Source organism: Pituophis catenifer, unplaced genomic scaffold (assembly GCF_029215685.1).
Source record: "Pituophis catenifer annectens isolate HBS135680 unplaced genomic scaffold, rPitCat1.0.hap2 SCAF_2, whole genome shotgun sequence".
NCBI classification, from domain to species: domain Eukaryota; kingdom Metazoa; phylum Chordata; class Lepidosauria; order Squamata; family Colubridae; genus Pituophis; species Pituophis catenifer.
In genome coordinates this window covers 105,141,195-105,163,630 of record NW_027256882.1, presented here as the reverse complement: position 1 = coordinate 105,163,630, position 22,436 = coordinate 105,141,195, and the positions used below count along the sequence as shown (strand labels likewise).

At 45.5% G+C, this 22,436-nt stretch overlaps 1 protein-coding gene across 1 annotated transcript in view; it reads right to left on the bottom strand.

The window, feature by feature from the left end:
- The window catches only part of LOC139309723 (solute carrier family 22 member 4-like), a 59,323-nt gene extending 37,636 nt beyond the window's left edge, over positions 1–21,687 (bottom strand). Inside the window, exon 1 of the mRNA XM_070933925.1 lies at positions 21,295–21,687. Coding sequence (XP_070790026.1) covers positions 21,295–21,687 — 393 coding nt within the window. The remainder of the gene's footprint in view (positions 1–21,294) is intronic.
- Positions 21,688–22,436: the final 749 nt, after the last annotated feature.

Sequence of the window (22,436 nt, the reverse complement as noted above, 5' to 3'; positions counted from 1 at the left end):
ATCTAGATTCCTGAAGTAATCCATGCAGTTTTAGTCCTGCACGTATAAAGCTGGGGCATTTCTTAGAAAAAAAACAAGGATTCAAGTTTGCAAATGGTAGATCGGATTTGTGCCATTTGTGTCTTCTTTCTTTCAGGAACGGGAGAGTAGCACATATGTCCCATAATTCCCCTTTCATCATTCATTCAAATTATTCAAGCTATGGAATTTATCTAGTCAGTGAAGGACTGGATGTGAACAAGAGATATTTTTAACAGCTCCCAATTCCCCAGAGTAATATCTTGACATACTGCTGGGGTTTCTTATATGCCCTTATGTATGCATTGTGAGGACTAGGAAATTGTAAAAAAAACCCACAAAGTTTGTCTCAGCTGCCTGTGGGATTATTAGCCATGAAGACTGCACTGGCATGAGACAGAAGGCTACAAGAACTGGTGCATGGGTACTTACATTGTATGGGAGATAACCAGGATATGTTATCACTCTTCTGAATAAGCAGAAGTTTCTTCACTAGCACCATGTTCAATATAGTGCAATCTATTTCTAACAGTATTTCTACTTCAATCTACTTAGCACAGTATTTCTACTTTTGACTCAATCTATTTAGCACATTTCGCTTCTCTAACAAATGTTACTAATTAGCCCACTTCTTTGCCCAAGAATCTCACAAGCAGCAGTTGCATAATGCTGTTAATACTAAGTAAGTTACTACATTCATATATTCAGATTAAATTACTGCATGCACAAAAAAGGTAAAATTTAGATGTAACTCTGAAAATTCCAATTAGCCAGTGAATTGTCAAAACCCTTTTTTATTTTATAATTTGATTTATTTCCGCCTTTACTTTTTTACAACTCAAGGTGGCATCCATAGTGTTCCCTCCTCCTAACTTTCCCCACAACAACCACCTTATGAGGTAGGGTAGGCTGTGAGAGAGTGACTGGTCCATAACCATTCAACCAACTTCTGTGCCCAAGGGAGCAACATAATGCTAACATTTGGTGTCTAAGAAAGCAACAGTTGTGATGTAGGCAACATGAAACTCTTAATAGCAGTTAGTTGTCAGGGCGGAAGAAAAAAAAATTACCAAACATATTTACATAATAAACATTGCATTATGTACCATGAAAACATTCTTATTCTCTCTTTCTATACATGCACATATTCAAGCACAACAGAAGGGATTACATAGGCAATCTATGTATATAGGTGAACTTTAAGGTGTGACATCCTTAAACTATTTATTAAGAATTCACAAAAGGGGTTCTAGGAACTTCTTCAGTTTCTGAGAAGCTCTCTATCTGGTGAGAATTTAGTTAGTCTAGGACACAGAAGGACATATTCCAAGAAGCAGCTAGTCTTCGAATTTTACAAGCATTTATTGACAAAGAAAACTAAGAAGCAAAAACAGGGACTTATCCCACAATAACAGTCTCTCCAGATAAATTTCCAAAACAATCTTCCAGGAAATCAGAGTCTAATTTCTAATAGGAGAAAAGAGATCTCCTGAGATTTGTACTAATATTTCCATCTGGATCAAGTTTAACAACTTGAATATATTCAAAGTTTACCAAATGAAAAATAAATAAAAATGCATATTTTTCCTAGACAACCCTCCCCCCAAATTCAAAGTATGTATGTATGTATGTATGTATGTATGTATGTATGTATGTATTTATCTATCTATCTTATATTACTGCCTATTCGCCCATGGCGACTCAAGGTGACTTACAGAATATAAAAAACTACATTGAAAAAACTAAAACTCATAAAAAAATCAAATAAATTAATGTAATAAAATCACCCGACCCCCACCTCCCGCCCCAGCAACAACCGATCACACGAGCCATTTAATGGGCTCCATCCTGCTCTGGGTTCCCCAGGCCCACTGGCAGAACCAGGTCTTCAATGCCTTCCGGAAGAGAATTAGGGTGGGGGTTGTTCTAATCTCTGGGGGAATGATGTTCCAGAGAGGGAGCCACCATGGAGAATGGATGTTGGTCTTACCTGATACGTCCGTTCTCGCTCGGGAGGAAACGGCAGTCAGATTGGGAATGACTCCTCTATGCAGCATATGACCGAGTCTGCTAAATTTGCATGGCTCCACCCTCCTGGCCCAGTGTTTCGGTGAGGGCGCTGATGCAGACTGGTGTGTCTTCCTGAAACGAGAGAGAATTAGTAGCCACACACCCCATCGACCCAGAGGGTCGGACCCAGAAGGGTGGGGCTGACTGCCGTTTCCTCCCGAGCGAGAACGGATGTATTAGGTAAGACCAACGTCCATTCTCCGCAAAGGAGGGAAATGGGAGTCAGATTGGGGACATACCAAAGCTAAATGTCCTCCAGGGAGGGAAATGTCCGGCCCGGAGCCGTCAAGAAGTATGACCGCCTGTAACACATGGCGTCCGAATGCCGCATCCGCCAATGCGAATGAGTCGACCCGGTAGTGTCTGATGAAAGGAGTGAGGGTCGTCCAGGTAGCCGCTCAGCAGACCTCCTCCAGAGGTGCCGGAGTGGCCCAGGCAGCCGATGTGGCCGCGCTCCTGGTTGAATGAGCTGTAATGTGGTGAGACATTAATAGTGGCCCTTATCCAACGACCGAGGGTAGGACCCGTGATCCGGGTGCCTATAGATTCCGTCTGGAAATAGACGAGGAGAGCCTCATTTTTACGGAAGGGGCGAGTCCTGGAGATGTAAATCTTGAGCGCCCTGCGAACATCGAGAGTATGCAAGGAGTGTTCGAGCTCATGAGTGGGGCGTGGGCAGAAGTTCGGGAGAATTAGCTCCTGAGCCCGGTGGAATGGTGAATTGACTTTGGGAATAAAGGCCGGGTCCAGGTGAAGGACGACCCTGTTGGCGTGGAAGATACACAAGTCCTGGTGGACCGAAAGAGCTGCCAGCTCTGAGATACGGCGGGCCGAGGTGATCGCCAAAAGGAACGATACTTTGAAGGACAGGAAACGCAAGGAGACTTGTCGGACAGGCTCGAACGGAGTCACTGTTAGGGCTCTCAGGACTTTGTTCAGGTTTCAGGTTGGGAACCGGTAGATGACCGGAGGCCTCAGGTTTGTTGCCCCGCGTAGAAAAGTGCGGAGGAATGGGTGCTTGGAGAGTGAGACAGTCGATCCGCAGGACAGGACCATAGATAGAGCCGCCAGCTGGCGATGAAGAGTATTAGGGGCCAGCCCCGCGTCAAAACCATCGTGGAGAAAGGTAAGTACATCCAGCACCGAAGCGGAGAGTGGAACAACCTTAGATTTCTCGCACCAGGTCGAAAAAGCAACCCATGTAGCCTCGTAGATTTGTTTAGTAGAGTTACTGCGAGCTGCTTGCATGGTTGAAACGACGCGAGGAGGGAGACAGGCGGCCACTAGGAGGCGCCGCTCAACCTCCAGGCGGTCAGCTGGAGGCTGGAGGGATCCGGATGTCGAAGGGCGCCCTGGGTGAGGATAAGTTTGGAGTCCGGAATGCGCCAATGGGCTGCCACTGATAGAGACCTCAGGTCCGCGAACCACGATTGCCTGGGTCAATGAGGCGCCAGTAGGATGAGTTCCGCCCCCTCCTCCAGCATCTTCTGAATGGTTTTGGAGATTAGCGGAAGAGGCTGGATGGCCAAGGACTGCGCAATGCGTTTGTGGCTTCCGCCCGGGGATCCGGGTACCTGGAGAAGTACTGGGGAACTCTGTGGTTGGATGAGGCGGCGAATAGGTCAACCAGGGGGGTCCCAAACCGGTCTGCAATCTCCTGAAAAAGATCGTGAGGGATACTCCATTCTCCCTGGTCCACCCAGTGACGGCTGAGGGCATCTGCCTGAATGTTGGTCGTTCCGGAAATATAGTCTGTTCTGAGGGAGCAAAGATGTTGTTCGGCCCAGCGGCCCAGGAGCAGAGATTCCGCCAGTAGAACTCGCGACCGTGTGCCCCCCCAGTTTGTTCATGTGGGCCTTTGTGAACATGTTGTCCGTGAGGACCAAGATGTCCTTGCCTTCCACTAGATCTTGAAAACGAAGGAGAGCCATCCGGATGGCTCGCAATTCCAGGAAATTTATGTTGGAACGACGTTCCTGGGAGGTCCACTGACCCTGAGCCAGGTGATGGAGGAGATGGGCACCCCAGCTGGACAGGCTGGCATCCTTGACCAGCGAAAGATGAGGAGGCTCCCGAAAACAGCTGCCCTGAGATATGGCTTGCGATGTCCACCACCAAAGGGATGCCAAGACTTGTGGTGTTAAACGTAGTCGGGCCAGGGAGGAGCCCCTGCCAGCTCTCTGGTGCGGGAGCAGGAACCACTGGAGCTCCCTGCTATGCAAGCAAGACCAAGGCAATATTCCAAAAGTGGACACCATTTTCCCTAACAGGCGGGAAAGTTTCAGAGCAGAGACTGAACCCTCCACAATACATTGATTGGCCAGGGACTTGAGGCTCTCTTGGCAATCAGGAGAGAGAGATCCCATGGAAGACAAGGTATCGATGGCCGCTCCCAAATGGAGTATGGAGGAACTGGGGTTAAGGTGACTTTTGGCCCAATTAACCGAGAAACCATGACCCTGTAGGATGGAAAGGACCCTAGCCAAGTCATGATGAGCCTCCGAGAGGGACAATGAAAAAACCAAAATATCATCCAAATAAAACTGCAGTCGAATAGGAATGGAATGGACATGCCCAATCAGGGCTGTCATAACTTTAGTAAATACCCTGGGGGCCGAGGAAAGGCCAAAGGGCAGAGCCCTATATTGGTAATGTTTACCCAGGAAACAGAATAAAAGGAATTGACGGTGGGAGGAAGCAATAGGAATGTGGAGGTAGGCCTCAGTGAGATCAATTGATGACAGAAAATCTCCAGGCCGGATACACTCTAGGATGGTAAACAAAGTGTGCATCTTGAACCGACGATACGTTACATACCGGTTCAAGGCTTTGAGGTCTAAGATGGCCCTCCAACCCCCTGAGGATTTAGGAACAATGAATAGACGGGAATAAAACCCTAAACCATGTTGATTTTGGGGTACCAGTTGGATGGCCTTAATATCCAAAAGGTGAGAAATGGCGGAACTAATTCCCGCTTAGTCCTGTCTTGAGAGACTGGACAGGCGAGGAAAACAGAGGGAGGGGGAGAATGGAATTCGAGATAAAGGCTCGACCTGATGGTAGACAAGACCCAGGCATCAGAGGTAGAAGCTTCTCATTGGTGGAAGAAAAGAGACAATCGTCCCCCAATGGGAGGGTCTACAGAAGAATTACCTGGATCGTCTAGGGAACCGACCCCTCCCCGAAAGGAACATTTGTGGAGGAATTTGCCCCCCTGCCTGACCTGGGAATCCAGTTGCTGCGGCCTGGCTGAATAGGGTCGTTGGAAGCGAGACTGGTAAGGACCCGTTTCGGAGGCTCGAAAGGACTGGAAACAAGGAAGAGCGGAGAAACGAGACTCCGAGCGCAGGAGGGTCGAAGGAAGGATTTTGCGGTGATCTCTTGTTTCCACGAGAAGCGGTTCCAGAGAAGGACCGAAGAGGGATCCAGTGGTATAAGGCGTGGAAGCAAGTTGCCATTTGCTTCTCATATCGGCGTTCCAGTTCCTGAGCCATAGGAGCCGGCGCGATGTCACTGCCGATCCAAGAGCTTTAGCCGCAAACCTGATCGCGTTCAATGTGGCGTCCGCCGAATATTCAAGAGCAGCCAAAATCTTATTCAGATCCTGGCGGGAGCGGACGTCAGAGGCAGGAAGCCTTTCTTGAAGCTGTTTAAGCCACAGGTGGGCGGCCCTGTTGAAGAAGATGCCGAGGTAGAGACCTTGATAGACCAGGTGGCCGCCTGATGGCCCTTGAGCAGAATCTTCTCGGCGCGCCTATCCTCCGGGCGCAGAGCATCCTCCATGGGTCCTGTTGGATGGGAAGCGTTGCACAGGGTGATAATAGGCGGGTCCACTTAAGGAGGTAGTAAGAGATCTGACAGAGCCGAAGCAGAATTGTATAGGTGTTTATCAAGTCCGTTGGGACTGGGCCCAGACCCAGGAAGGAACCATTGGTGGTGAAGGACATCCAGGAACAATTTGGGTGCCGGGATAGTTTCAGGCTCTACAGAAGGTTTGGCGAACATGGCGGAAGCTGGATCAGAACCAGAAGTAGTGGGCGGGTCAGAAGAGACGGATCCCAGGCGGGTAGTCGTGATAGCCTTATGAAGCAAAGAACGAAAAATCTGAGGCCTAAAAAGGCCAATGAATGGGGCTGGTCAGGAACCAGGCCCTCATCATCTGATAGAGCCGAATCGAGCAGCTCTTCAGGCTTCGAAACGGATGCCAAGTCGGCAGAAGTAGGGGACACTTCCAGGTCCTGTTCCGATATTGAGTTATCTAAGATGGGAGGCTGGTGGACGTGAGCAGCAGTGGACGAATCAGGGCGGAAAGAGCCCTGCTGAAAACATTGGGCTAGACCCTGCCTGATGGCCCTGGCAATAATACGTTCGAAGGCCTCAGGTACATTGGATGGTGGATCCAAGGGTTGAGATAAAGGGGCCTGGGGGCCCGCCTGGTCCTCCTGAGAAGGATCCACAGTTGGCATCGTTTGAAAAAGAGGCTCGTTGCCAGGCAGAGGGACAGGGCCCTCTGATACCGGAGCATCCGGGGATAGTTATCTAATGGAGCTGCCTCTAGATGTGGCCGGAGACCTGGCCCTAGAAGGAACTTCCGTCACGGAAGAAAGGAGAGCAGGCTCTGCTTGGGATTGGGCCTTGAGGAAGGCCTTTTCCATGGCCTTGTGGCAGCGTTGTTCTAGTTTAGAGGTAGCCGCAGAGGCCGAAACTGCAGAAGCCTTGGATGGCTTGGCCCGTTTGGGCATGGCTGGGATCCCTGATGGGCCTTCCAGGGGATTGTCTTGGGCTCTGTGCTTCCCCAAGCCGCTGGCGGAAGAAGAGGCTTTAGTTCGCCTGGCGTCCGCCATTTTAAATATTCACGCTAGGTCGCAAAATGGCCGCCTGAACTAACAGAAAGGGATAATGGTACCAAAAAGAAATTCTCACCGGTGCTCTGCCTCTGTCCACGAAACGTTGCCAATCAAGCCGCTAGAGCCAACAAAGGTCGTGGACGGCGTAGGGAGAAGATCGCTAGCCCTCCAGTTATCCGCGCGATCACAAAGCTGGCTCCGAAGCTGTCCAAAGGAGCGCTAACTACCGAAACAAGCAAGCGTAGGAGAAAAAGCCGCCAGCCGTCTGGCTGTTACTGCGGCGCTTCTGTGCGACAAAAACGCCCGATCGCTAGCTCGAAGGCTATTAGCGCGATCCCAGGGCTCTTCTCCTTGCTCCGTATATAGTGCAGGCTGCTAGGACAAGGCCGTCAAAACGCAGCAATGCCTCCACGATGGAAGGGGAGTGCAGATCAAAGGTTTTGCCAAGTTGTCAGCCAGCAAAAAAAGAAATCAAAAGGCTGATTTTCTCTCAAAAACAAGGTTATGGTGGAGTAAAGGTATTCTCACAAGTAGTCAGAAACGGCTAAGGTGGGAAGACACGTCTGTCCAGCATAGACCAAGTCAAAACACTGGGCCAGGAGGGCGGAGCCATGCAAATTTAGCAGACTCGGTCATATGCTGCATAGAGGAGTCATTACCAATCTGACTGCCGTTTCCCTCCTATGCGGAGAAGGCCCTTCTTCTGGGTCCCCTCAGGGATAGGACCCGCAGCATTCCCTGCCTCCCCGCTCTAATGGGTTAAGTAGATGTGACCGGCAGGAGACAGTCCCTCAGATAACCTGGTTCCAAGCCATGAAGGGCTTTAAAGGTGACAACCAGCACCTTGAATTGCACCCGGAAGCAAATCGGCAGCCAATGCAGCTGCCGCAGGTAATATTTGTGCACACTGGCGTCTGCACAAAACCGTGCAGGCGGCGGCATTTTGCTCCAACTGGAGCTTCCAGATGCTCTTTAAGGGCAGCCCCATGTAGAGCGCGTTGCAATAGTCAAGATGGGAAGTGACTAAGGCATGAGTGACGGTGAGTAGCGATTGCCGGTCCAGGAAAGGGTGGAACTGGACCACAACTCGCAGTTGCGTGAAAGTCCTCCTGGCCGCGACCGTCACCTGCTCTTAGAGCAGGAGTCGTGAGTCCAGGAGAACCCCCAGATTACACACAGGGTCTGTTTGGGGTAGTGCCACCACATCCAAGACCAAAGAGGGCAATTCTCCCTGAGCCAACGAACCCCAAACCCAGAGCCACTCAGTCTTGCCAGGGTTTAGTTTCAACCCGTTGCTCCCCATCCAACCCCTAACAGCCTCCAGGCACTGCGAGAGGGAGGACACGTCATCACTTAACTCACCACGGGCTGAGACATACAGCTGAGTATCATCAGCATATTGATGATACCTCAGTCCATGGTGATGAATGATTTCACCCAGCAGCTTCATATAAATGTTGAACAGAAGTGGAGAGAGTACCGAGCCCTGTGGCACCCCACATAGCAGTGGGTGAGGGCTGGATCTCTCCCCTCCTATCTGCACTGACTGAGAGCGGCCGCAGAGGAAGTGAATCAGGATAGCACCAGGCCTCCCACTCCCATCCCTGAAGCTGCTCCAGGAGAATACCATGGTCAATGGTATCGAAAGCCACCGAGAGTTCAAGTAGAGCAAGGATGGATGCACTACCCCCATCCCGCTCCCGCCAGAGATCATCTAAAAGTGCAACCAATTCCGTTTCTATCCCAAATCCAGGCCTGAATCCTGACTGGTAGGGGTCAAGATAATCCATTTTATCCAGAAACCTCTGGAACTGCCACGCAACCACTTTCTCAACAACCTTTCCCAAAAAGGGAAGATTGGAGACAGGTCAGAAATTATCCAACTGGGTAGAGTCCAGTGATGGCTTCTTAAGAAGAGGGCGGACCACAGCTTCCTTAAAGTGCTGGGGCACTGCTCCCTCCAGTAGGGAAGCATTAATCACCGCCAGAGTCCACCCGCCTGTCATCTCCTGGGAAGCTTTCACAAGCCAGGAGGGACATGGATCTAATACACAGGTGTTTGCACGCATACTCCCTAGGATCTTGTCCACTTCCTCGGGAGCAACAGAGTCAAACTGTTCCCAGATAACTGGGCAATAACCTGCCTCAAGGGCTTCCATCGGACCAGCAACCACGGTGGAATCTAACTGGGAACGAAGTCGAACAATTTTGTCTTCCAGAAAATCTGCAAACTCCTCAGCTTGTCCCTTCAGATTGACCTCAATCTCCTCCTTCCCCAAGAGGAGGAGGCTCACCTTAAAGAGAGTTGCTAGGCGATTATCTGCAGACACAATTAGTGTGGAGAAGTATTCACACTTTGCCGCACAAATCGCCATGATGTAGGCTGTAGTAACAGCTCTTACCAGTGTTCAATCAAGTTCATCCCCTGTTCCACCAGCGGCGCTCTAGACGTCTCCTCATGCATTGCATCCTTCTCAGTTCCTCTGTATACCACGGGGCACAGTGAGGTCTACAGGTGAGGAGAGGTTGCATGGGTGCAATCCTATCCAGAGCTTCACACCTTCCTATTCCAAACAGTGACTAAGAGCTCAGCTGGACTGCACAGTAGATCTGCAGTTATAACCCCCAGCTCCTTCTGGAACCCATCCGAGTCCATTAGTCGATGGGGGCGGACCAATCTAATAGGTCCTGCCTCCCTGCGGAGGGGGAGGTACAGCTCTTGAGAAACTCATTGCCACCAGACTGTGATCCGACCATGACAAGGGGACCAAGGACAGGTCCACCAATTCCAGATCACATAGGCATTGCTCCGACAAGAACTAATTAAGTTTAAGATTCCAAATCTGCCTTTATAATAATTCTACTAATATAATTTAATCACTATTTATATAATATAAATAAAATAATATTAGTATATAATAAAATATAATAAAGTAAAAATAATATAATTTACAGTATATAGTGATAGAGATCTCTGAGGGAAATAAACTCAATGCTTTTTATTATATGTATTAAGGTTTTAGGCAAATATTCAGCTGTGTTTGGGAAGAGTACTTCTAATTATGAGTTTGAATTGTCAAATGAAACTGACAAATACTAAAAAAGATATATTTGACAATCTCAACAGCCATGACGACTATTCAGCCAGTTACTGGCATATGTGACAAAGCCAAATGGTATTTTAAAATCTGAAGCTAAAGGGAAGAATGACAACCTCTATTCTACCCCCATCTCATTCAAAGCTGAGGAAAAACCTTTCTTCTCCTTGATAGACAGCTCCAACTTCAGCAATGAACCAGAGAAGGCAGTAGCAAGATTTTTAAAATGTGGAAAGAAATGAGGGATATATCACTATGGGAGTAGAAGCTGGTTCCAGAATCTAGGCCAGCCCAGAATTAGAGGCCTCTGTGTATTGCATATTCTGCTGTCAATATCAGCTCCCAACTGAATATGATTTCTTGTATGCTTTTAAATCAGGTTGTCTATAGCAGGAGCCATCTCAAAAAACAAAGCCAGGTTGAATTTTATTGGGACTTGAATGGGAGACCACCAGGGCACCCCAACTTGTAGGCTAGACTGGAAAGATGGAATAACATCCTGAAGAAGCCAGTGGCAAACCACTTCTGTATTGCTGCCAAGAAAACATAATTATGTCAATGAAATCACCAGGAATTTAATTCAGCTTTGGAAACACTGCAGCTCTCTCTGCTTTAGAAATGGAGTGCATTTTTTCTTCTTTTAGCTTGTAAAATTAAAGGTGAGAAGGGCCACTGAGTGTCTGTTTTCAAGTTGTTTTTATGTGTTTTAAAGGTGCTCATAATAATGATTTACCCTGCCTGGGCCTCTTACTCTTATCTCACCCTTAAGATCCTCCAGTGATGGGCCTGCTCTTTCTTGGCTGCCAGATGGTTTCCTGAAATTTGGGAAGTTAAGTTACAGTCTCCGACCCCTCAAATATTGCCATCTGCAAGAATCCTACACAAACTTGCTAAAGTTCACTGAACTCAATAAAACATTTTTACAAGCTTGACCTGCAAATCTCTTATCAGGATGGAACATGTTACTTTGCCGAAATGCTAGTTTCAAAATACAGCATATTTGACCTACATATTGAAAACTAATGGGAATTAAAAGGACTGGGTACAGATGAAATCCAGAGTTAAGTAGACTTTTTACATTACACAGCATATACCGTATTTTTCGGAGTATAAAATGCACTGGAGTATAATCTATGCATCTTAGATTTTGGGGAGGAAAATAAGAAAAAAGCTGATTGGCAGGTGGATCGGCCTCCCGGAATACCCCCAATCAGCTGTTCCCAGAGTGAATTTTAGCAACAGGTTCCTTAGTTGTGAGCTTTGTGCCTTGCTTTTTTTCCTGCCTCTGAAACTTCTGAAACTCTGTTTCAGAAAAAACTTCTTCCCCTGCCTCTGAAAGCCTCTGAAAGAGAGCTTCAGAAAAAAGCCTCTGAAGCTCTGTTCGGGGGCTTCTTTTCTGAAGCTTTTTTCAGCCTCTGAAACCTGTTTGAGAAACTGGGTGGGGCTACATTAGGAGTATAAGACGCACCCAGATTTTCACCCTCTTTTTGGGGGGAAAAAGATGCGTCTTATACTCCGAAAAATATAGTATACTCAATGTTCTGGGAGCCAGAGAGGTAGGACAGGTAACCCTCAACCTATGACCATTCATTCAGTAACTGTTTAAAGCAGTGCTCCCCCCCCCAACCTTTTGAGCACCAGGGACCAGTTTTGTGGAAAGAGGTTTTTCCATGGACTGGAGGGTGTGTGGTTTCACGTGATGGCTGCATCCTGTGGATAGGGCTTTGCTTGTTTCCGCGGCCCGGTTTCTGGCATGCCACAGACCAGTGCTGGATCTTTATCTCAATGCTGCTGCTGTCTAACTACAACCTATAATTAAAATATTTTACCTGAATAATAAAAAGGGGAGAAGCTGGAAAATAACTGAAATTTGACCACATTCTTTTTTTCCTATTGGAAATTTCTTTATTTATAAAATTTTGCAAAAGATACTTCTTGAAAATTAATTGGTAATCTAATACTGCTAAGATCATTATCCCAAGATTAGTGCTACTCTATATCTCCAAACATTAGACTGATCTACCGGTATTTTAAAGTCCACTGAAACTTTTAACTATTGATGGAATGGCACACAGTCCTTTTTCTGTTCTGAAAATTGATACAGAAATGGTATATAGCAGGGGTGGGCAACTATGGCCCTTTTACAACCTGTGGACTTCAACTCCCAAAATTCCTAAGACAGGCAAGCTTGGTTGTCTCAGGAATTTTGGGAGTTGAAGTCCACAGGTAAAGGGCCACAGTTGCCCATCCCTGGTATATGGGATTGATTGTGAATGTTGCTACAGTGAAGATCGGTCATCTTACAGTGGATTTATCTCGCCACTTGCTCTTGAGGTAGGGAGATGTTCTAATCATGGTTCCAATGTGAGAAAGAAACTAATTTCCCACTTTTGGAATGACTAGCACCAAAGAGATCTCAAAGCTCATGAATCTGTACAGGTTATGTACAGGAGGAATGAAAAAAAATAATGTATTACAGTTATAGAAGTTAAAACAACCAACTACTATTTTAGAATATAATAAAATCTCATTATTTATATAAATAACCTATGCCCGTGATGGCGAACCTATGGCACACGTGCCAGAGGTGGCACGCAGAACCCTCTCTGTGGACATGCGCGCCATCACCAGCTGCTCTTCTGGTTTCCGGTACACCAGCCAGCTGGTCTTCGCATCGGAAAACAACCTGAAAATGGCCCAAAACAGTCCGTTTTGCGTGCGCTGGCCACCTGGTCTTTGGGTTTCCAGTGCTCTGGCGCACAGGAAGACCAGCTGGCTGATGCGCGTGCTAGAAACCCGAAGACTAACTGGCTGACGCACACACATGCACATGCATGCACAGTGTTCCTGTTTGGGCACTCGGTGCCCAAAAGGTTTGCCATCATTGACCTATGCTGTTGTTGGGTCTGAATCCAGTGAAATGTTATGACTCCCACACCATTCAAAGGGTGTTCATCCCAAATTGTATAGCTAAAAGAATGGTATGGGAGTAGGAATGGATTTCCAGAGGAAAAATTGCAGACTACAGGAACCAGAAGCAACCTCCAAGTGCTTCAAAGACCCTCTAAAAGTATGCAAATTACCAGCTGTCTGCAAGGAATATAAATCCTTCCATTCCCCACTATCCTGTCAGAGCTGAAGAAGCTTCTTTGATGAGAAGTGAAATGTCTTCAAGGAAAACACAAGAAAGTTCAGTTGCCTCCCGAAAAAGCATGACCTTTGGGACAACCATGACCTGGATGACTGAGAATCTCTACAGATTCATACCTTCTAGTGTTTGCTAAGTGCATCTTAATTTTGTCCAATCTCATGGTTAAAGAAAAAGGAAAATGGAATAATCAGGCTCATTAGAAAACTTCTGACTCAGGAAATCCATCTGCTGAGATTGCTTGATCAACCCATGAGTGAATGAGAGTGAATCATAATTGATTATGACATTATTTAAGCAAACCCTTTTATTTCTGAGGGCTGTGCCTATTGTCCTAGCAAAAGTTGCATAAAGTCTCAAACTTTATGACTTTGATCTCTGTGAGTGCAGCCATCCCAAAAACTCAAAAATAAAAAGGAAGGCCGCTCAGGCTGGACTCCAAATTTTTGAATAAGACTGGTAGCTCCTCCTACCTACTCTAAACAATATTGTTTTGGGGGTGAACGGGGAGGAGGACATTTCCAATGTAAACTGTTTTTGTGTATCATTGGCTCAAAGAATTATCTTTGATATTTACCAGTGAATTCTACATACATACATACATACATACATACATACATACATACATACATACAGAAGCATGTAGAGCAAATGTAAGCAGATATAAACTTGACAGTATTTTACAATACTATTTTTAACTTGTGCAGATCGTTTCAGTAAAATATCCTTCTGGATTCATTTATTAATGGCATGGAGCAGCTGTTGGGAACCAAGAGGACGAGGATTTCAAGGGGTGAGGGATGAGGCAGGCCAGCTCAAAAGTGAGGGATGTAAGATAGAAATATTCTCCCTGACTGGATATCTCTCTCTTGCTAATATTCTCTTGCAATTGGCAATTTGAGGAATGCCGCCCCAATCCCAATATAACATGGATTCTTTAAGACCAATAATTTTGTCAGATCTGTCCTTCATGAATGTATCCAGTCTCCCTTTAATGACATCCAGTTTGTGGCTCTCATCATATTTTAATAGGTGAATTGAGTATTGTGATTTCACTGATTGGAAGAGACTAGCCAGTTTCATTGGATGACTCCTTAATTTGATGTTTTGAGGTAGAATATCTCCCTGTTTCCACATTTATTTTTCTGCGCAAGACTCCCACAGCTTTTTAAACATTTCTTGTGAAGAAGATAAAAGATCTATTTAAATAAGTTATACTTGCTTCCTGAAATGGTACTTACCATCTGCTCAGTTTTATAATTCCTTATGCTCACCTTAAAATGCTTATGCCAAAGTTAGTGCTCTTTTTGTTCTCTTATTATAGCAAGTTCTGTTTACCAAAGAAAAGTTTGTTAAATTTTACAGCTTTCTTAGCAAAAAAAATCATCTGGGCTTTAGATTATATTCTTACATTCTAAACATAGGCATCCATCCCTAACTATAAAAAGTCCCTACAGATTTTGCTGTGTCATTGCCAACTATAGGCGGTGGTGCTCATCTCCATTTTGAGACCTTTGAGCCAGCGCTGTCCGAAGACGTTTCCACGATGTGGCCAGCATGACGATTCCTAACTATAATGACATCAAAATGACAAAATGTGTATTGGGGTGTCCAGCATAAGCTCTACCATTTTATGCATGCACTGTGATTCTGCTTGTTATGTATTACATACTGGTAGGTATGTTATTGCTGATAATTAATATTTTTTTCCTTTTGTTCTCCTTTTGCATAGAATTGTGCATGCATTATGGGGGGAAATGTCTTTCTTGATTTAACATTTCAGTATTTTTTATCAATCCCCTTCACATTTTGGAAATTTTCCTTTTGCATATGTCTGTGCAATAATAGGTTCCATCAGCTACTTCCCACCCACATGTATGCTCAATTTAACAATAGTATGGTCACTGATTCCTATTGGTTTCACAACATTATACTAGGCCACAGTTACCATTTAAGATTACTGGTAATCCTTGGGTTATGATCTGTCAATCTCATGAGATAAACCAGGTAAGAATCACAACCAGATACGCTAATTCCACATTATTGTAATACTACATTGACAGAAAGTACAATGCTACATTCTGAAAGTACAATCTCTCCCCCACATCTCCTTTACAGCCCAGTAAACTAGAGAGTGTAGCTCTAGTTTACTGGGTAAACCTATTGCCCCGTATATTATCCAGCTGAAAGCTATTCTGTCCCTTGGCCCAGTCTCCCAAATCTTTCTCATATATTTTCACATGACCATTCGTTTAGTGACTGTCTGATGTTAAATAGCAACATGACTGGTTGCAAATCAGTTCTTCCTCCCAATGCGTTTTGCCTATCATGGTATCCACTCACCACCCTCCACAGTGTCTGCTCATGGTACCTGCCCCCATGCACTGAGCTGCCTGCTTACCTAGGATTCCCGTCTTTTCCTAACTCATACTCATGTGAAATCCTTTCTTGACCCACGCTGTCCTGGGGTTCATGATGGCAACCAGGACTACTGTTGTTATAGACAATGTGGCCATGTAATGTTGCATTTCCCAATCATTTTGCTTTGCAACCAAAATTCCACTTCCAACTGCAATCATAATCTGAAGAATGTTCGTCAATCTAGGATTGTCTTCTTTCTGATCAGCTCCAGGATCAAATGTTCTAAAGTATAAACATCTATATTCCACAAGTTTGATTTCTTGATCCTATTGGAACCTCTTTTGCATGCTTCCCTGATTTTTTTATTGTTATCAGTTACCCTAAGCATTTTATTTCGGTGGGTAACAGCATATTCCTACATCTGATTTACATTTGTGCCAAATATTGCCACTGAAAGTGATTAATATTTTTCTGATATAGAAAAAATAGCATTCCAAAATTTCCTCATGAATTACTTTACTGAAGGTGTCAACACAGCATGCAGCAGTTGTACAGGTGGTCCTTGATTTCTGATCACTTAATCAGTGATTTTTTTGAATTCATGATGCTGAATGAATGGTAATTATGACCAGTCATTGAATTTATGGCCATAGTCTGCTCAACTCATGGTGATGTTGTTAAGATTTTATACTTATTTTGACAAAATGACTCCTATAACAAATACTCTGTTCTGCTCTTTCAATAGGAAAGCTTGATATATTCTCTAAGGATATTTTACACACAGACACACACACATACTCAGACACCTTATTAGAAAGCAATGCACTCCAACTCCCTCATCATTACTTAGAGGCCTTTATTATTATGAAAACCTTTATATACCATATCCTCTTCTTTTAATCCATTTCCAATTTTGCATGTCTTGAAAACAATTTCAACAACTCAACAAAGAGTACCTAGTCAAGCAAACTGCGCAGTCTTAGTATTCTTATTCTTTCAACAGTGCAAATACATTTCTCAAAATGATGTTAAATGCAGTTAAGGTAAAGGCAGTTTTCGCAACTTTATGCCCTCCAGCAACAGTGGAATACTACTCTCAAAATCAACCAAATAATTTCTGGGTTGGTTAAAAGACTATTGTATAATGGGAAACCACTGTATTCAGTTCTTGCAAAAAAATTTTATATTGTGCAAACAATTCTTGCTTTGTACAATAACTATAAATAGCATTCTGCAAATTATTCAAATGAAGAGCTTCACAATATGGAGGAGTATGAATGAGGCATCTGTGCAAATCATTAAAACATCTTTGTGAAGTGGAAGGTTCACACAGAGCTTTCCTCACTTTTTTCGCATCCATGTGTATGAATAACTATTTTACTTTATTTCCAGTGAAGAAAGCACATTATGCTTTGCATACACTATTAGTGACATACCATAGATCAGGGGTGTCAAACTTGATCACGTCACAGGCCAGATCGTGACGTATTGTAACATCTTTTGCCTTTGTGGAGCTGGGGTGGGTATGGCTTCCTCTGGCAATATTCGGCTCGAGGGCCGCCAATTTGACAGGTCTGACAGATGATTTCAGTAAGGACCGTGACAATTAAGAATTATGAATCCATTCCTTTAAAGCTAAAAAGAATGTGTTGTTGTTGCAGCAATGAAGATAGTGATTAGTTTCAAGACTAGAAATATTTCCTAGAATTCCTTCTATTATTTCCTAGAAATAATAGAAATGTTATTGAGTTATTGTTTACAGTCACTTTTTTTAAAAAAATTGTAAAGCTATAGAACAGTGTGGACATAACCTTGAAGAAGGAATGCTAGAGCAATTATGTAAATACCAGCTCAACTAAGAGAAAGTGGGGGCGGTGAAAAGAAACTCAAGGTTACCCCGCCTTGATTAACTTTGATATATCAGGCAGAGAGAAATTCTGATAGGTTTCAAGATTCAAGGTGCTAATTATCAGCTTTAAAGCTGACTTATCAATAGAGACTGCAGTGGAGCAAGTAGCTAGTTTTAAGTTTCTGGGTGTTATCATAAAAGAGGACCTGACCTGGGACACTTACATTGCAGCACTGGTGAAAAAGGCCCAGCAAAGATGATACTACCTGAGACTTCTCAGGAAACAACAACTGAATGAACAACTGCTGGTGGCCTTCTACCGCTGCACCATAGAGAGTATTTTAACTTACTGCACCTGTGTATGGTTTGCTAATTGCACAGTGGCAGATAGGACAGCACATAAGGGGGTTAACTTCATTGCCCAGAGGATAATTGGTTATTATATTCCAATTAATACATCTCCTTTAAGAGCTTTCTTAGCATTTCAGTTGCTGAAAATCCATTTTCTGTGTTTGAAATTTAAATGAGAATCCTTCCCTCTCTCAGCCTGCATGTCTTAAATCAACAGAAAGTTTTGTCTAAGGTTCTGAGAGAATGGGGATAAAAACAATCATTACATTTTTCCTCCCCCACACTTTTCAACACATCCTACAAAGCTCTCAAGTTGAGCTCAACCCTTGGCAACTATACCTATCCCATTATCTTGGCAGAATGACAGAAAAGATTAGTCACTGCCCCTTTCTGGCATGTATTTTGATTTTTCAGACCTTGAATTCCCAATTATTTCCCCGTGGAAGTAATAACTAGACCATGTAACTTTTAACTTCCATTTAACTATTTAACTTCCGCAAACAGCCAAAGTTCCCACTCTGTTGCTACATCTTACATCAGAGTAACTTCTTTATCTATTTAAGTCGTGGTCTGATAAGTAAGAAGTATATAAAGAAATTCAAAAAACTGAAATGTATTTGGTCAGCATAAGGATAATAGCTGTCAACCTTTCCATGTCAAATACTATGCTCTACTTTAAATGGGACCTAGAACAATGTCATGTCCATCTCACGACCCTACCCTTGAATGTTCATGGGATGTTTATGTGCCAACGACTTTAACGATGCATGTTAAAAAGAGGTGAAGGTGCAATTATCCAGTCACACTGCTATTTTGACAACTGGTGATTCCCCCTGCAGACCGAGCTGTTCCCACCATTAGAAATAACAAGAGTAAAGGCCCTTCGACTGGTACTGATGATTGGAATATCCTGGTTAAGGATTTAAAAGACTTCTCTGTTCAACTGGAAATTTATGAACAGTTGATGGTCTCAATTATTTTTCTGTTTGTGTGTGTGAATAAATAGCATCTGTTTGTATATGTATATTATATACAAAAGCATCATGTAGTTATATAATCACAAAGATGATTAGGGGACTGGAGGCTAAAACATATAAAGAACAGTTGCTGGAACTGGATATGTCCAGTCTGATGAAAAGAAGGACTAGGGAAGACACGATAGCAGTGTTCCAATATCTCAGGGGCTGCCACAAAGAAGAGGGAGTCAAGCTATTGTCCAAAGCACCTGAGGGCAGGACAAGAAGCAATGGGTGGAAACTAATCAGGGAGAGAAGCAACCTAGAACTAAGGAGAAAATTCCTGACAGTTAGAACAATTAATCAGTGGAACAACTTGCCTCCAGAAAATGCTCCAACACTGGAAGTTTTTAAGAAGACATTAGATAACCATTTGTCTGATGTGGTATAGGGTTTCCTGCCTAAGCAGGGTGTTGGACTAGAACAGGGGTCACCAACCTTTCGGACGTCAGGGACCACTAATATGATCTGCCTAATGACCGGCTGGGTGGGTGTGGCTAGGTGGTCATGTGACTGGGTGGGCATGGCCAACTCAATGTCACTCATGTTGAGGGGAGCTTTGCCGGCCTCTACTCACCCCTCTCCTGCCAGTAACTCCTTGCCTCCCTGCCTGGCTTCCTTAGGGCCCCAACAGGAAGCAGTTGTTGGAGCTAAGCAGCCACCACAAGAAAGAGTTGGCAAAACAGCTGACTCAGTTCAAATTGGATCTGACCGAGAAGGAGGTGTTGGAAGTTAAAACTAGAAAAATGAAATATTTTAGGATATACTATAAAGGCAGAATATTTCCCCTAAAAGAGAAGTAGAAACTCAAGAGAACAGAAACTCATTCCCCCCACCTTTGTCAATGGGCCATTAATGCCTCAGCATCCCATCTGCAACACAAAGGACCCATATAGCAACAGAAACTCACCACATGGCACCTGGGAAGATTACATTAGCCAGCAAGGCTACCTAAGACCCCCCACCCCCTGGGAATCTGACAACCAATCAGGATACTCTTCCTGTGCCCCAGGAAGTTCAAAGCCCAGAGAGGGCATAAAACCCATGGACTCTCAGCATCTCTTCCCTTTTCGGCTCAGGAACTCAAACCATGTGATCCTGTCCACCATTAAACCATCTTTCCAAGCGGTCTCCAAGTTTCCAGTGTCTTTTTCCCCACTTGGAACTAAACCCAGATGGACATTTCTTCCAACAGAGGCTCAGCAAAAGCACCGCACTGAGGACTATGAGCATAGACTTTCCAAACAGGGAAGACCTGCAGGAGTGCAAGGCCAGGTATCAGAGCCAGGTACCTCAGCAGGCTGAGATGGTCAGCCAGTTTCAGGACATGATGTAGTCCCACTGGAACAAGGCCCTCTGGCTTTTCATCACCAGTGGCGCTTCCCTCCAGCCTTCGTCCGAAGCCCGCACCAGGAGGCTGAAGCAGACCTCCCTCTGACCCGCACAATAAGCCCTGAAGAGAGACACTGCAGCAAAACAAATGTTCATTGCACATTTGGCCCGGGCCATAGTTTGAGGACCCCTAATTTAGTGCAATATAAAAAATAGAAATAATTTTTCTGCTGGCCACCAAAATTTTCTCACGGACCACCAGTTGGTGACCGCTGGACTAGAAGACCTCCAAGGTCCCTTCCAACTCTGTTATTCTAGTCTAGTTCTGCTCATATGTGTACGATTGAATGGGCAAATGCTAATTACAATAATTTTGAGATTTTCGATGCCCTAGTAAATAGAAACGCGGATATTATTGTATAACGTCAATCTGCCAACATTACGACCTATGAAATATTATACATATTATTCAGACAGGCTTTACCGTGCTATTGGAAAGTATTATCACAAATCGCTAATGTCCTAAATACTTAACAGGCATTTACAAGCATCGCTATTTCCAAAGCCACCATTCCTGAAAGAAGAGCGACAGAGAAAAAAAACCCCGTAAGTTATAAAGATTTTAAAACGCCGAGAACAAATGCTTCTAACTAAAAGGCCTTTTTCCAAATCACGAGAAAAGACGTTCTGTTAAGTGAGGCTCTCGCAAAGGCTCAGCTCCGAAAACCCTTCCCTTTTCAGAGAAAGTTGGCAATTATTAATCGGCGCCGCCGAATTGAAAACCACCGCACTGTAAACTACGCAATCGCAGGCTTGCCACGTGCTCTCAAACACACTCCGGCAACAAACCCCGCGTTCTCTTTCTCTCTCTCTCTCCAAAAAAACAAGAAGCGCAAGCGGTCCTTCTTGGGGACGGGGACATCATCTTGCTGGGAAAGCTTCCTCCAACATGGGCCCAGTGAAGCCTCACCCTTCCTTCGCCTTCGCCTTTGCGCCCCGACCCTTACCTACTCCATTTTCCGCCTCGGCGGCTTCCTATTTTCCCACACGGCCATGCATGCATCTGCATCTCTGCCGCCGCTTTTCCGGTCCACGCGGCCGCCCACCCACCTCTCCGACGCCTCGCAGCCCAACCCCGGAACAACACAGCGGGCCGCGACCTCCGATTCCTCTCCGTCCCGAAGCATCGGGCACACTCGCTTACCTCGGTGATGATCGTGGAAAGATAAACCTCCCGGCTATACTCCCAGCCATCCAGGCATTTCTCCTGCTCCACCTGGCTGAGATTGACATCGCGGCCGGGCACCAGGTTCCAGGCGGAGAAATTGATGAGAGCATCCAGGCTGTAGCGGCTGCACTGGCTCCGCACCTGCCGCCCGTCGCGCTCCTCCAAGGGGATGCTGGCGTTCAACCATTCCGCACTCAGGTTGGCGCTGGCGGGCACCCGGCACCGGTGCTCGGGAGTGCCGGCTAGGAAAACGGCGGACATGCCGTTGAAGCCATTGGGGATGATGCTTGCGCTGAGCAAGAAGAAGATGAGCCGCTGGTAGGGGCCCCATTCGCCCAGGAAGGCGATGATCTCGTCGTAATCCCGCATAGCGACTACGGGCACAAAGAACGGCCGGCGGAGGAAAAGCTATACCCCCCACACCGGGTGCGAAACAGAGGAGCCCGCGCTGCGCCCTTCTGACTGGTTCTGGCATCCCTCCGGAGGTGGGGTCTCTGCCGGTCAGACTCCGCCTTTTTCGCCTCCCACCCCCACCCCGAGCTGGATTCTGATCGGCCCCGCCCGAGACAACCTTCAGCCGATCGAAGAGGTTTTATCTTTCCGGAAGGCGAGTTCGTATGAGCCCGCCCGGAGGCGTCCTTATGGCGACGCCTAGGCTTTGGGCGGGAAAAGGCATCGAAACGCTTGTAAACAAGCCGGCTTGTGTGCCGGCGGTGAGCCCTGAGAGAAAGAGGTTACCCGCCCCTCTTGCTATTTCTTCCGCTAAAAGGACTCGCGTGTGCCCGCGAAGGCTCTGCGGGAGAATTGGACAGAAGCTGAAGTGTGGTTTAGCGTGGTTACTTGTGGTTAACTCAATGGTCTAAGGCTTTGGTCTGGGTTCACCAAATACCTGAGGTTAAAATGTGGCTGGCTAGTTTGCTGGAAATCAGCCATACAGTAGTAGCTAGTTGTGACAAAGATCATTGAATTGCAAAGGTACTTTTTTTCAAGAGGCAACTGGACTTTTGTTTTTCTTTGAAGACCTTTGGCTTCTCATCCAAGAAGCCTCTTCAGCCCTGATGTAAAAAGCACCTTTGGGACAACCATGACCTGGATGACTGAGAATCTCCATAGTCATC